The sequence below is a fragment of the Muntiacus reevesi genome, chromosome 4 (assembly GCF_963930625.1).
Source record: "Muntiacus reevesi chromosome 4, mMunRee1.1, whole genome shotgun sequence".
Classification (NCBI taxonomy): domain Eukaryota; kingdom Metazoa; phylum Chordata; class Mammalia; order Artiodactyla; family Cervidae; genus Muntiacus; species Muntiacus reevesi.
In genome coordinates this window covers 135,121,380-135,137,173 of record NC_089252.1, presented here as the reverse complement: position 1 = coordinate 135,137,173, position 15,794 = coordinate 135,121,380, and the positions used below count along the sequence as shown (strand labels likewise).

At 39.1% G+C, this 15,794-nt stretch overlaps 1 protein-coding gene across 2 annotated transcripts in view; it reads left to right on the top strand.

Annotated features, from left to right (window-relative positions):
• KITLG (KIT ligand) overlaps window positions 1-15,794 on the top strand; it is a 96,756-nt gene that overhangs the window by 46,674 nt on the left and 34,288 nt on the right. For both annotated transcript variants that reach the window (XM_065934180.1, XM_065934179.1), the window contains exon 3: window positions 5,547-5,609. In XM_065934180.1, the coding sequence (XP_065790252.1) occupies window positions 5,547-5,609 (63 nt within the window). The remainder of the gene's footprint in view (window positions 1-5,546; window positions 5,610-15,794) is intronic.

The following is a 15,794-nucleotide window of genomic DNA, read 5'->3' as shown; positions in this document are numbered from 1 at the left end:
TATCATTCTGTCCTCTTGAATTGTATTTCCTAGGTAGAAGTCACCTTATTTTATGATTAGGAAATTGTAGATTAGTACTACTTAACAGGAGTCATCACCGTAAGGTGTGTTTATGAAGCAGACCAACATTTTAAAATTAATTTTTATTGGAGTATAGTTGCTTTACATGTTGTGTTAGTTTCTGCTGCATAGCAAGTGAATCAGTTATACATATACCCTCTCTTTTTTAGATTTCCTTCTCATTTAGGTCACCACAGAGCATTTAGTAGAGTTCCCTGTGTTAGATGGGAGAGACCAAATGTTTTTAATCTCTTTTATTTGAAGGAGACAAGGATCATCTAAACTTATTTTGGTATTCTTCACTGAGAAAAGATGACCTAGAAAGTCTTGTCAGTTGTCATGTTAATTTTATCTAAATCACTAATTGAGTTATTATTTAAAAAAGAAAAAAGCAATTGACCTGGTTAGATTTTTAGTCAGTACTAACAAAAAATGGCTTACAAGGGGAAATAAAAAGGCAAAAAGCCTTGTTCTGTGTTATTTCTGAAGACTGAATAACCAGTGTTACAGTAAGCTGTGGCAGGATAGTAAACTGGGATATTACTGGGGTATTTTAAGTACAGCATAGAAGGCTTCTTTGCTCTAAGAATCAGCAGTGATTCTTAAACTTCTCTGGGTCTCAGAGACTTTGAGAACTGGACTCTTTCCTCAGAAAGGTCAACTGTGTGTGCACCATTTTATGTAGGGTCAAGGGAATCATGAGTTACTATTAGTGCATTTTGATTCTTATCAAGATCTTGACAGAAACAGCTGAGACAAGTATCTCACCAAGGATGTCCAAAAAGCCACTGATTTCACAAGACTGAGAGACCTCAATGACATTTGAATCTTGAGATCCAAAGCTTTTAGATCAGTGATCTAGACAGGAAGTTAAATGTTCTGACTTTGAGTTCTTTTTTTCCCCAAGTCCAAATACCTGCAGGGCATGGTAAGCAGCCAATGACTGTTTGGCTTGCAAAGACTTTTTCTTGGCCGAGTTTCCAGTATTTCTACATGCTGTTTCTTTCAAGCATTTCCCCCCTAGTGTCACTGAGTATGATCAATCCTTAAGATATCCAAAAAAATGAAAAGATAGCAAATGGGCCTGTCTAGTAATAGAGTAAAAGTGAAAGTATTAGTTACACAGTTGTGTCCGACCCTTTGCAACCCCATGGACTGTAGCCCGCCAGGCTCCTCTGTCCATGGGATTCTCCAAGCCAGAATGCTGGAGTGTGTTGCCATTCCCTTCTCCAGGGGATCTTCCCCACCCAGGGACTGAACACAGATCTCCCGTATCCCAAGCAGATTCTTTACCATCTGAGCCACCAGGGAAGCCCATCATATCACAAAATGACTTGTTTTGGAAGTTTTATGCATTTTCTAATCTGGCACAATATTTAAATCCTCACACTCCAAACCATTTCTTTCATGGGAATAACTTGACCTTTGATACATTTTCCATCAATTAGGTTCTATTTCATTTTAATTTTTGCCCTGAACTTATTTTACTAGGACAGTTAGGTTTTCAAAATCTGTAGCCTTGATTATGTATCCATATAACCTTTCCAGCAGGGTGCTTCTTTGGAATCTAAGCCACATCTCTGCTTTTTCAGCTTCTAATCTCTGTAGAAATATTTAATACGTGTTCATACTCTCCTACTGGTCTTCTAAGCTGCCCCTGGTCTCTCTTTGCTTCAGTCCATGCTTCCAAACTAACCATCCTAAATTGGATGTGATGTTTTCTTCCTGCTTAAACACATTCCGTGTAGCACCACTGCTTACATGAGGAAGCTAAAGCTGACTGAATTCTTAGTAATTTTCTCCTTCCACTTCATCTTACAGATGGGGGGTAGAGGTTCCACAGGGAGGAAGCGATGTGCCTAAGACTAGAGTGACTTGTTGTAGGGATCTAGTGCTGGAACTGGTTCTGCTGAACCTTACTGCTTCCCACTTGGCCTCCGTGGCCCAACATTCTGGTCCCTCACTGATGTGGGTCTCCTGGTGTATTTCTTACCTCCTACCGGCTGGAGCCTGAATGATCCGTCCCTGGTCTAACATGCCTTTGTCTTTGAAGATGTCCCTTCCTTCCTATATATAGAATGTGCCTCTCCCTTGCAATTAATAAGTACTCGTTCACACACAACACGAAAGAGCTGAGTATTTTAAACTAGTTACATTTATCCTTGTGTAGTCTTAATAAATCACCAGCTCAGTTCTGTGATTCCCATTTTACCTATGTGGAAATTGAGGCTAAAGAAGATTTGGTAACTTGCCCAAGATCTCTGAATTAGCACGTGGCAGGACCTGGATCCAGCCTGAGCAGTGTGTCCCCAGGACCTGAGCTGTGAGTCCTTCATCAAAGTAACTGCCCCGAAGGAACAGCTTATCTTCCTAGTTCCAGGCCAAAGGCTCCCTCTACTCTGAAATTTCTGCAGTGTTCATCATACATAAGAGAAACCGAATTTATCACAAGGTTATCTCTGCTTTTTGGATGCTATTCAACATAGTATGAATGCTTAGAAAGTAATATAATAATTCATGAAGTGGCCATAAAAAATATACAACTCGACTTCCTAATTTCTCTTCCAAATGTGATTGGAAATGAACCAGTGCAATCCAAGAAAGTAATAACGTGGAGACTGATCGACAGATAACTGCTGAGACCAGCGCTCAGAGCCAGGATTTGTGCGCTCACTAGCACCGTGTACTCCTCATGTCTGTGACCCTGAGATGCAAGTTAACCCTTCTGAGCCTCCATGTGTTATTCGGTGAAATAGGCCCAATGATGTATATCTTGGTTGTGGCAGAGACTGTGTACCAAAACTTGTTAAAATTTTAAAGCATTTTTCAAAATAGTATTCAGCTCCATTAGAAACTAAATATCATAAATCAGTTTAAGGCAGAAGTTATTATGATATACCACCCCCCCCCCACCATGTGGTAAGGAGGTTTCTTTGACTTCTTTGCACCAATTTTTACATGTAAATTATTAATAAAACAGAATTGGCCAGTCTATCTTTTAACATTTTCTCTGTTCTCTTGGTACATACTCAGATCATAAGTTTTCTGAACACTAATTTGGTCAATTCTATATTTATTTTCCGATAATGTTAATTGTGCTTAAGGAAGAGGGCTAGATTGTCAAGCACCTGTATTCAGAATTTTTTCTGAATTTTGTGCCATGCTTCTCCATCTGGAATGGCTTTCACTTTCCTGGTTGGTTCGTAACAAAACAGAACGTTGCTGCTCATTCTGATTCCAGCTTTCATACCTGTGAAGCTGTCCGCTCTGTTTTCCACCAGGGCTTACATAAAATGATGAGGTCCGTCTGCTTTTCAAATATGGAGGTGAAGATCCACAAGACAAAAGAAATCATGGAAGCATGGTGGGAAGTTTGACCAGGAGAAAGAACGTTAATGTAAAAAGTCACCCTTCTGTGGTGGCCCAGATGTGTTCTCAGTAAGCAGTGCAGACTTGACCGTTCTCTTGGGGGTGACACGAGGAGGGATGTTGGTGAGTCTCACAAGTGGAAAATATCTAGGACAGTGTGCAGGGTAGCTGGGTGACCATGTGCAGTTGAGCTGAGGGGTAACGGAGGCCTGGCTGTCAGAGACCTGAGTTCTAGTCCAGACTTGACAGGTAGCAGTCGTGTGACCTCAGTCAGGTTGCCTGACCTCTTTGAGTCTTAAGTTCTTCATTCATTAATTTAGCAATACTATGTGAAAGTGATTCTCTGAGGGTTGGATGCGATCACACAACGTAAGCCCATAATTAGCACAGTGCTAGAACATGGTAAGTATTTGGTAAGTGTTAGACTGGAGGCTGACATGAGTGTGAGGTGGTTCCATTGGATGTTGGATGGTAGCAGGCATGATGGGATTACCTGCTCCCTTGGCTCCCCTCTGACTGCATATGTCTTCACCTAGATTCTTTTCTCAGCAAATTGTTCTCAAATTCTAGAAGCTATTGGGAAAGCCAAGAAGAAACATAAGGGTTGTGTTCTGGGAGTCTTGTCAGAGATGAACTAGCCTGAAAATATGCACAAGGTACTAGCTTATGATGGAGAATAGTGATGATTTTAGAAACAGGGTAAAGCGGATAATGAGTCTGCCAGAGCAGGTAGACCCATTGAAGATATAATGGAGCAAAACCACTTTTTTACATTGTCTATTGTTTTAAGACTCAGCAGGCTAAGTCAATTTATACATAAAATAAATGGGCCATATTCTACAGAAGGAAATTTTAACTATGCTGAAGGGTGAGATGTCAGAGCTGGCGATATGTAGGAAAGGGGACAAGTGAACCTAAAACTCTGTAACTTACTGGAACTTGTGCCTTGGAAGTCAGTTTCCAGTGTAGCTCTCAGTAAAGAATATGGATTGATTGTTTATGATGTTTGGCACACTCATCTAAGTTCTTAAATTGACTCTTAGACACGGGTACTTTTTTTTTAGTTGGAGGACTGCTGCTTTACAATGTTGCACTAATTTCTGCCTTATAACAATGTGAGTCAGCCATATGTATGCATATATCCGCCCCCACCCCGCCCAGTCTCACCCCCATCCCATCCCTCTAGGTCATCACAGAGCCGCCAAGCTGAGCTCCCTATTACACAGACGTTTCCCACTAGCTAGCTGTTTTATACATGGTAGTGTATATAGGACATGGGTACTTTTATCTCCACTTTACAGATGAGAGAAACCAAAGTAGACTTTAGATTTGTTCTAAATTCCCTGGTTCTAAATCAGGTGCTTGTTCAACTTATGCCACAGTGACTGATGGAAATGGGTTAGATATTTTTTGAAAGTCTTTAAAAGAAGCTAGTTAAACATTTGAGGCATCAAACACATTCAGTCCCAGGCAAGTAGGTTACATGATATCACAAAACTGAATCTTTCTAAATTAATTAACTGATAAAGCATTGCAGCTTATAAGTATCATTGTTCTTTTGAAATTTAACACTTTTTTTCCTAGGATTAACATAGAACAGTAGTTCTCTAACTTGAGCACACATCAGAATCACCTGGGGGACTTGTTTAGGAAGATTCAGTAGGTCTGATGTGGCCTGAGACTTTGCATTTCTAACAGGTTCATTCCCTGGTTCCGTTGACACATCACTTGGAGAACTACTTATGAGAAAAAAACACTGCGTTACTGATCCTTTGGAGGAACAAATAGGAAAATAGTCCTGAAGGGAAATTCCAAGACCACAGATGGAAGCTGAAATTCAAATCATGTTTCCAAACTCAGTAGATTATAGTTAGCCACCCATAACTGAATTTGGAATAAAAAAAGATTTGTATTATTACTTCATTTCTGGAGAGTGCTTTTGATTGCAGAGGGAAATCAAGAATGAAAAATCACTATGTATGTAAATGATGAAAATCAGTGGTAATTTAAAAGCATACTAGGTTTGCAGGTGTTTTTCTCTAAGCCACTAAAAACGTGATTAACTGATGTGTATGGATTTTCTTACAGATATTTTTTTTTTCTTTTGGTCTCTGTAGGTGGCAAATCTTCCAAAAGACTATATGATAACCCTCAAATATGTCCCCGGGATGGACGTTTTGGTATGTAAGCTGTACATTTCTGGGTTTCCTTGTGGTAGCTGACAAAAGAAATGTGGTCATTCATATTGAGATAGGAAGTTATCTGCCATTTAAGAGTTTGCTAATTGTCAGAATTTGAAGAAGGTATCTTTGGAATTTGACTTCTATATTTATATTTTTTCCTCAGGCAACTGCTAAACTTTGGTTTGGGGTGAACATTTCAGCATGTGTCTTACCTGTATACTCCCAAAGCACATAAAATCCCCTTCTTTATAGCTAGCCATTGACTTCTCTTTTTCTTTCAGCCTTCCTTCAAACAAACGCTCAAGTGTAAAGTTATGTAAATTATTTTCATACCTGAAAAGGTCCTATATAAGTCTCCTATTTAATTTGAGAACACAAAATGTTTTATCTCTGAATTTATTTGCAGTGTGATTGATTCTTCAAAATTTACAATAAAAATGTAGCTATGATTATAGGTATGCTTTTATGACGGTAACCAAGAATGTTCATTGATTTTCTAATTATGTAGTGTTAGTATTAAGGCATGAAGAAATGTTTCACATATAGGGACTAATGTAATGCCTGTGGACCCATCACATAACTTGTCAGATGTTACCATTTTGGAATATTTGCTTCAACTGTATTTTTTAATTGGAGTATAATTGCTCTACACTGTTGTTTCTGCTGTACAATGAAGTGAATCAGCCATGTGTATACATGTACCCCTTCTCCCTTTGGACGTCTCTCCCACCTACCTCCACCCCACCCATCCCGGTCATCACAGAGCACCAAGCTGAGCTTCTGGTACTTTATATAAATAGCAGGTTCCCACTAGCTATTTTACATATCTGTTTTTTTACATATCTATATTTTACATAGCTATCTGTTTTACATATGGTAGTGTATATATGTCAATCCTAATCTCCCAATTCATCCTACCCTTCCCCCCATCCCTCTCTTTGCCCTCATGTCTGCAAGTCCAATCTCTATTTCTGCATCTCTATTCTTGCCCTGGAAATAGGTTTCAAATGTACTTTTTAATAATGAATCGTGATAAATATAATTAAAGCCCATATATGCCTCTGTCCTATACCCTTAAGTACCATTTTTTCTCTTAGGGAGAGCTTATCTCTTAGGAATAATTATTCTGAACTGGAGTTTCTCATTGCAATGCATGTTTTCAGGGCTTGACATGAAGATACCATCCCCTTGGAATTGTGTTAAGTGTAACAGCCCACAGTAGCCCTACTCTTTCTTATACTTTGATAGCAAACTCTACATTCATGTATAAGATACCGTATTTTTGCATATTTTCATAGTTTATGTTGATACCTATAATGCATGTATCACTTTACAACTTGCTCATATTTTGCAACATGCCTTTGACACATAATATGTTTCACGTTGATTCACTTTAACTACTGTACTGTGTTCCTTTGAGTTAATTTAAAACCATGTGGGTTACTCTCTGCTCTGCAAATTGACATCTTTCTATAACACCAAAAATACTTATTACACATTGACTTCTTGCGAGTTGACTTTGAGTCCTTTCTGTGGACACATCCATCAAAAGTTCAAGTGTGTTAATAAGCACGTCACTAAATTGTTGTTGTTCAGTTGCTAAGTCGTATCCAATTCTTTGCGACCCCACGGACTATAGCATGCCAGGCTTCCCTGTCCCTCACCACCTCCCAGAGTTTGCCCAAGTTCACCATTGAATTTGGTGATGCCATCCAACCATCTCATCCTCTGTCACCCTCTTCTCCTCTGCCTTCAATCTTTCCCAGCATCAGTCTTTTCTAATAAGTCAGCTCTAGTATCAAGTGGCCAAAGTATTGGAACTTTAGCATCAGTCCTTCCAAAGAGTATTCAGGGTTGATTTCTTTTTAAGATTGATTGGTTTGATCTCCTTGCAGTCCAAGGGACTCTAAAAAATCTTCTTCAGCACCACAGTCAAAAGCATCAATCCTTCAGCACTCTGCCTTTTTCACTGTCCAGCTCTCACATCTGTACATGACTACTGGAAAGACCATGTGAAAGTGAAAATCACACAGTTGTGTCTGACTCTTTGCAACTCAACAGACTGTAGCCTGCCGGGCTCCTCTGTCCATGGAATTCACCAGGTCAGAATACTGGAATAAGTAGCTGTTCTCTTCTCTAGGAGATCTTCCCAACCCAGGAATCAAACCAGGGTCTCCTGCATTGCAGGTGGATTCTTTACCAGCTGAGCTACCAGGGACTTCACTATATGGACCTTTGTCAGCAAAGTGATATCTTTGCTTTTTAACACACTGCCTAGGTTTGACATAGCTTTCCTGCCAAGAAGCAATCATCTTCTAATTTCATGACTGCAGTCACCATCCACAGTGCTTTTAGAGTCCAAGAAGAGGAAATCTGTCACTGCTTCCACCTTTTCCCTTTCTATTTGCCATGAAGTGATGGGGCTGATGCTATGATCTCAGTTTTCTTTAATATTGAGTTTTAAGCCAGCTTTTTCAGGCTCCTCTTTCACCCTCATCAAGAGGCTCTTTAGTTCCTGTTCAGTTTCTGCCATTAGAGTGGTATCATCCACATATCTGAGGTTGTTGATATTTCTCCTGGCAATCTTGATTCCAGCTTGTAACTCAGCTCAGCATTTCACATGATGTGCTCTGCATGTAAGTTAAATAAGCACATCACTAAGTGCTTGTTCTTAAAAAGTCTTCCAAACTTTGTAAGGTTGTCATTTCAAGAGCATTCTCTTGAAAGGCATATTTCTTGTCATTAGTCCATGCTAAAATCTTTACTATCTACTAAATTCCTTAGGATTCCTTAGAACATGTACCTTCTTGTTGAACCAGTTATATCCTCTTTGTTGACCTAGCAAGTCTATTGAATAAGGGAAGTTCCTGGGACATAGTAATGTAAGTCTTTTAGCTGCCTGAACCTTAATTAATCTAATCATCTGCTCATTTAGCAAGTATTTGTTTAGGGAAAACTATGGAGCGAGTGCTTTATGAGACACTTTAAGAAACAAACAAACATACATCAATTAACCTTACGTTTAAAAACTAGTAATTATGGGGGTGGGGTAGCTGGCTTTTTCATAATGCTTTTCTATTTGCAAAATGATTTCACATGTTTATCTCCTTGGATGATTAAGGAAAATAGGAGAGCAGGATGGCTACTGTGATTCTTATTATACAAATGACACCCTGAGCTTCATAAACCAGAAGTATTTTGACCAAGGTTAAACAATTAAAAAGTGATAGTCTTAAAAAGAAATCCTAGGTCATCTGATTCTTAGCCCTTCATGTGGGTATCTATTAATGGCAAGCCAAAGTGTTCTCAGTGAAGCATCTAAGTAATAAAGACATACCCTGTTCCTGACCATAGAAGCACTTAGGCTGGGACTGCCAAACTCATTTAAAGATGTCGTGCAACTCTCTGAAAAACAATGTGTTAAACTGAAAATAGCAAAATAGATTCTTTTGTGCTGGTATAATCATAGATTGTGCCGAATCATAGATTTGAGTATTGTCTGGTGCTAACAAGAGCTAAACATAAAAATAAAACTGATTCATTGCCACCTATTTTTTCCCCCTTGTTTCTGTAATTGAGAAAAGTCCACTATTATTTGGTCTTGGCACACCGTCCTGGCACAATTGGAGGAACTCTGTTCTTGGCTACCACAGTTGGCAAGAAAAACAAACCCGAACATAGCCTTTGGGTAGAAACAGGGGGCCGTATGCTTTGTTTTACCTTCATTTAAAAATGTTAGTTTCTTCCAAGACCAGAGGAGTTTCCCAGTGGAGAGGCTCAGGCTTATTTGTCAGTGGTTGGAGTCTAGGCAGCCTTATCTTTTGTCTTTAAACAATACAGGGTGGAGTGGGAGCCTGAATGGGTACCAGAAAGATTCTCTGGGGCCAAACCAATAAAATTCTGCTGGAGGCCCTGGGCGGAAGAAAGCTCTAGAATAGAATACTTTTTTTTTTTTTTTTTAATCAACTGTATACTCCTGAAAAGGGGAGGTTACTTTTCTAAGTGCCTTTTTAGAAAATTACCCAGCAGATTGTCTCTCACAAATAGCCGGGTATGATCCACTGGTTGGTATTTAAATCTAACGATAATTACCAATTTTAGTTTAAACTCTTTGAAACTATAATATTGTCAGACTTAGGATTTCCTTTAAATTCATAGCCTAAAAATCCTAAAAGTTTCTGATCCTTTTCACTTTCTAGTCATGTTGTTATAGAAAGAACAGAAATTGAGTTGCTGAATCTGCAGTCATTCTGACCTCTCAAATGATATCAACTATGAGTTGCTTGTGGTATTTGCATAATAAAGTTAATCTGCTTTTAGTTAAATTACATACTTATCACTTTTTATCTAACTTTTTAGTTGAAAATACTTTCAAATTTACTGAAGGTTATAAGAATATTCACCCATATACCTTTTAATACAGATTCAATTGTTTTTAACATTTTGCTTCATTTGCTTTATAAATGCTTGCTTTCTGTATGCACCTATCTAAACCCCTTGAGTAAGTTGTATACAAAATGACTGTTTACCCCTAAATACTTAAGTGTATGTTTCCTATTTTCTCTTACATAACCACAGTTGTCCACTTGAATAAGTTTAGCAGTAACTAAACTACTTCAATCTGTTGAAAATTTTTCAAATTTTTCAAATTTTTCTGGCACATTTTTCTTCTGGTACAAGATCTAATCTAGAATCATGATTTGCATTTTGATACTATGTATGATCGACAGAATAATGGTCCCCCAAAGATGTCTCATGCTGTGACTATATTACCTTCCATGACAAAGAGTCTTTGCAGATTTAATTAAGGATCTGAGGATGGGGAGGGTATCCTGGAAATATCCAGGTGGACCCAGTCTAATCACATAAATCCTTATAAGAGGGAGTTCAGGAACCTGAGAGAAGGTGTTACACCACTGGCTTTGAAGATGATGGGGCCACAAGCCAAGGGATGTGGGAGATCCCTGACAGCTAGAAAAGACAGGGAAGAAGATTCTTCTGTAGAGCCTCTAGAAGAAACACCATGTAATCTGTGGTCACTTTGATTTCAGCCTGTTGTTGTTCAGTCACTCAATCCTGTCTGACTCTTTGCAACTCCATGGACTGCAGCACGCCAGGCCTCCCTGTTCTTCACCATCTCCTGGAGCTTGCTCAAACTCATGTCCATTGAGTCAGTGATGCCATCCAACCATCTGGTCAGAATAAGCATTCCAAGGTGTGATGCTACATTAAGGAATGATGTGTCCTCTAGTTATCACACCCAGAGGCACTCCCCATAGCGCTGATTGTTTTAACTTCCTGGTTCAGGTGTCCCACTATTCCTGTGTATTTACTCATTAACAACTAAACAGCAATCTTTGGGAAGATACTTGAAGACCATGTACATTTCTTCATCAAAGTTTCTCTTATAGATTGATTGATTTTTACATGAGCCAGTCTTTACTGTCATGTCAGTTTTTATTTTTTTTTTAAGTCAAGGTTAAACAAAGAAGTCCTTGGCAATGCATGATGTTATTCTAAAAATACGGCTCCCAGCTATCTTCCTTTTGCCGCACCCTTCCTCCCTTCTGGACTATTTCACTTTCTCAACTATTCATACCTTTTTTTTGCTGGTCTGCCCCCTCTGGGTCTTCTCATCTCCCTCACCAGTCAAGGATTTATTACTTGATATTTCAACTCTTCTTTAAAAGACAAAGTAGATCTTCAAAACAAATACACCAGGTCATTTTATCCCTCCTCTTCATATACGTTGAGTGGTTGCTCTTAGGAAAAGAAGCTCATTAAACATGGCCTCCAAGACTCTGGTGATCTGGCACCTTTCCAGATTCTTTTTCGGTCCTGCAGCCTTACATGTTCCCTGCTGCCGTTGTTCCTTTCTTGCATGTCCTTCTCTGAACCTAGCGTGCTGGTCAATCCTTTTCTTTAGATAACTCCTCTTTCACTTTCTTTTTTTTTTCTTCCATGATTTTTCTTTTTTTTTTTTTAAATTTTTTAAATTGAAGTATAGTTGATTACTTCTAGGAGACAGAGGACAGGGAAGCCTGGTGTGCTGCCGTCCATGGGGTTGCAAAGGGTAGAACACAACTTAGCGACTGAACTATAGTAGTTGGTTTATAAATGTTGTGTCAATCCCTGCTATATAGCAAAATGACTCAGTTTTACATATCTATTCATTCTTTAATATTTTTTTCCATTATGGTTAATCGAGAATATTGGATATAGTTCTCTGTGCTATACAATAGGACCTTGTTGTTTATACATTCAAAATGTAATAATTTGCATCTACCAACCGCACATTCCCTCCCAGTTTCCTGGCAACCACAAGTCTGATCACTGTGCCTGTGAGTCTGTTTCTGTTTCGTAGATAGGTTCATTTGTGCCATATTTTAGATTCCACATATAAGTGATATCATGATATTTGCCTTTCCCTTTCTGACTTACCTCACTTGGTGTGATAATCTCTAGTTTTATCCATGTAGCAGCAAACGGCATTACTTTGTTCTTTTTTATGACTTAGTAGTATTCCGCTGTGTTTATGGACCACATCTTCTTTATCCATTCCTCTGCTGATGGACATTTAGGTCGTGTCCCTGTTTTGGCTATTGTAAATAATGCTGCTATGAACATAGGTGTGCATGTACCTTTTTGAATTGTAGTTTTGCCCAGGTATATGCCCAGGAGTGGGATTGCTAAAGATCATACGGTAGCTCGATTATTAGTTTTCTGAGGAACCTCCATACTGTTTTCTACAGAGGCTGCACCAACTTACATTCCCACCAACAGCATAAGGGGGTTTCCTTTGCTCTGCACCCTCTCTAGCATTTGTCGTTTGTCTGACAAGTTCATTTTCAATTTCACTTAAGGAAGCCTTCGCTCTCCTTGAGGAAGCCATACCCTCATATTAGAAGCTTTTAACGGTACTCCTCAGAATGGTAGTGCTTTTGTTTATTTGTGCAGTTATTTAGTTGTAATCTTCTATTTACCTATAAACTTCCTGAGGGCAGCAATTGTTTAATTTTGCTCATCCATCCTCACTGTCCAATGTATGACTATTGTTGTTCAGTTGCTCAATCATGTCTGACTCTGCAACTGCATGAAATGCAGCACACCAGGCTTCTCTGTCCATCACTATCTCCTGGAGTTTGCTCAGACTCATGTCCTTTGAGTCAGTGATGCTATCCAACCATCTAATCCTTTGCTGTCCCCTTCTCCTGCCCTCAATCCTTCCCAGCATCAGGGTCTTTTCTAATGAGTGGGCTTTTAGCATCACATGGCCAAGTATTGAAGCTTCAGCATCAGTCCTTCCAATGAATATTCAGGGTTGATTTCCTTTAGGGTTGACTGGTTTGATCTCCTTGTTACCCAAGGGACTCTCAAGAATCTTTTCCAGCACCACAGTTTGAAAGCATCAATTTTTCAGTGCTCAGCCTTGTTTATGGTTCAACTATGACATCCTTACGTGGCCACTGGAAAAACCACAGCTTTGACTCTACAGTGCTTTGTTTGCAAAGTGATATCTCTGCTTTTTCATATGCTGTCTAGGTTTGTCATAACTTTTCTTCCAAGGAGCAAGCGTCTTTTAATTTTATGGCTGCAGTCACCATCTGCAGTGATTTTGGCACCCAAGAAAACAAAATCTGCCACTGTTTCCACTTTTTCCCCATGAAGTGATGGAATCAGATACCATGATCTTAGTTTTTTGAATGTTGAGTTTTAAGTCAGCATTTTCAGTCTCCTCTTTCACCTTTATCAGAGGCTCTTTAGTTCCTCTTAGCTTTCCACCATTAGACTGGTATCATCTGCATATCTGAGGTTGTTGATATTTCTCCTGGCAATCTGGATTCCAGCTTTTGAGTCATCCTGCCCTGCATTTCACATGATGTACTCTGCATATAAATTAAATAAGCAGGGTGACATTACACAGTGTTGACATACTTCTTTCCCAATTTTGAACCAGTCCATTGTTTCATGTCTGGTTCTAACTGTTGCTTCTTGACCTGCATTCAGGTTTCTCAGGAGGCTGGTAAGGTGGTCTTGTATTCCCATCTCTTGAAGAATTTTCCACAAGTTTTTGTGATCCATGGAGTCAAAGGCTTTAGCACAGTCAATGAATGAGATGTTTTTTTGGAATTCCCTTGCTTTTTCTATGATCCCAGCAGATGTTGGCAATTTAATATCTGGCCCCTCTACCTTTTCTAAATTCGGTTTGTACACCTGGAAGTTCTTAGTTCACTTACTGCTGAAGCCTAGCTTGAAGGATTTTTAAGCATAATCTTGCTAGCATGTGAAATGAGCACAACTGTATGGTAGTTTGAACATTCTTTGGCATTGCCCTTCTTTGGGATTGGAATGAAAATTGACCTTTTCCAGCCCTGTAGCCACTGCTGAATTTTCCAAATTTACAGCATCATCTTTTAGGATTTGAAATAGCTCAGCTAGAATTCCATCACCTCCACTAGCTTTGTTCATAGTAATGCTTCCTAAGGTCCACTTGACTTTGCACTCCAGGATGTCTGGTTCTAGGTGAGTGACCACACCATCATAGTTATGTGGTTCATTAAGATCTTTTTTGTACAGTTCTTTTGTGTATTCTTGCCACCTCTTCTTAAACTCTTCTGCTTCTTTTAGGTCCTTACCATTTCTGTCCTTTATTTTGCCCATCTTTGCATGAAATGTTCCCTTGATATCTCCAACTTTCTTGAAGAGATTTCTAGTTTTTTCCCGTTCTACTGTTTTCCTCTATTTCTTTGCATTGTTCAGTTTAAGAAGGCTTATTTGTATTTCCTCACTATTCTCTGCATTCAATTGGGTATGTCTCGGCAAAACTCTGTTAGCATTTGCCCTGCTTCTTTTGTACTCAATGTATGATAGGAACTTACGTGCTGAAAGTGAAGATGGAAGGAAGGAGAGAAGTTCTCTAACATGTAATCACTTGTAATATCCCTGAGGTACCAATCAAATAGAATTTGTAAGATGATGATGATGATGCAGTGAATGACTGTAACTTACCACACAGTATTCACACCTCAGTGTTTTACTCATCTTCTTTTAGATATGTATGCATTTTGTAAAAAGTTTTAGGTCTACAAGGAATATCATGCTATTTTGAGAAATCATGATTTCCATGAGCCTTCTGTTATGCTACTACTTTTCATTGAGTCATTTTCTTAATCAAGAACTTTCTCATTGTCCTCAATGATTGAAGACTGAAAGCCAGATTCCTGAGTCTGATGTTCACAACCTTCCATAATAACCTCCTTGCCCCACCCCAACCCCCTCATCTTAATGCCATTATTCTGCAACACACACTCGTCACCCAGTCAGGTGCATCCCGCCCTCCTAGAATCAACTTGAACTGAAAGTGTTAGTCGCTCAGTCTTGTCTGACTGTGTGTAACCCTATTAGCTTGCCAGGCTCCTCTGTCCATGGAATTCTCCAGGTAAGAATACCGGAGTGGGTTGCCATTCTCTTCTATTCTTAATTCCAAGACTGGATGGTATAGCTTGCCTTTACTGGGAATGTTCTTTCCTCTCCCACCCGCTCATCCAAATTCTATCCAGAGAATTATGCAGTATCCTGGGACTGAATGCATCTTAATGGTCATCTCCTCCAAGGTCAGCTTAAGATCCTTATTTCTCATAAGACCGTTTCCTACCGTCCCAGACATGCCCTCTTCCCTGTATCACTGGCCAGTAAAAACTGACATCACCCCAATCTGTGCATCTGCTGGTGCTTGGGTGGGACAAAGTGATGTGGTATCTGTTCTGTGGGCCTTATCTGTTACTTTATCATCTGAATTTCTATAGAATTTGTCTCAAAACTAATCATTTGGAGTAGTTGATCATATATTGCTTACACAGCTATTTAAAATTGTATGTGTTATGGATCTGTCTTATAGTATTGTTGTGAGAAATGATTAAGATGTGAAAAACCCAAGAGATAGTGTACGTGCAATAATTGTTCTATGTCCTCACAATTATTTTGTTGTTATATTTTCTCTTTTTACTGTATTTATCTAAAGATTATGGATCAAACCTTTGTTGTATTTCCTTACCATTTGAGCAGGTCGTAGCTACGCAAAAGCTACTTACCAGTAAACATTTAACTGCTGGCCAAAAAATGTCTGATTTACAAATCTTGAGGGAGCCTACCTTATTTGTTTATATTCCTTTGGTTCTCGCT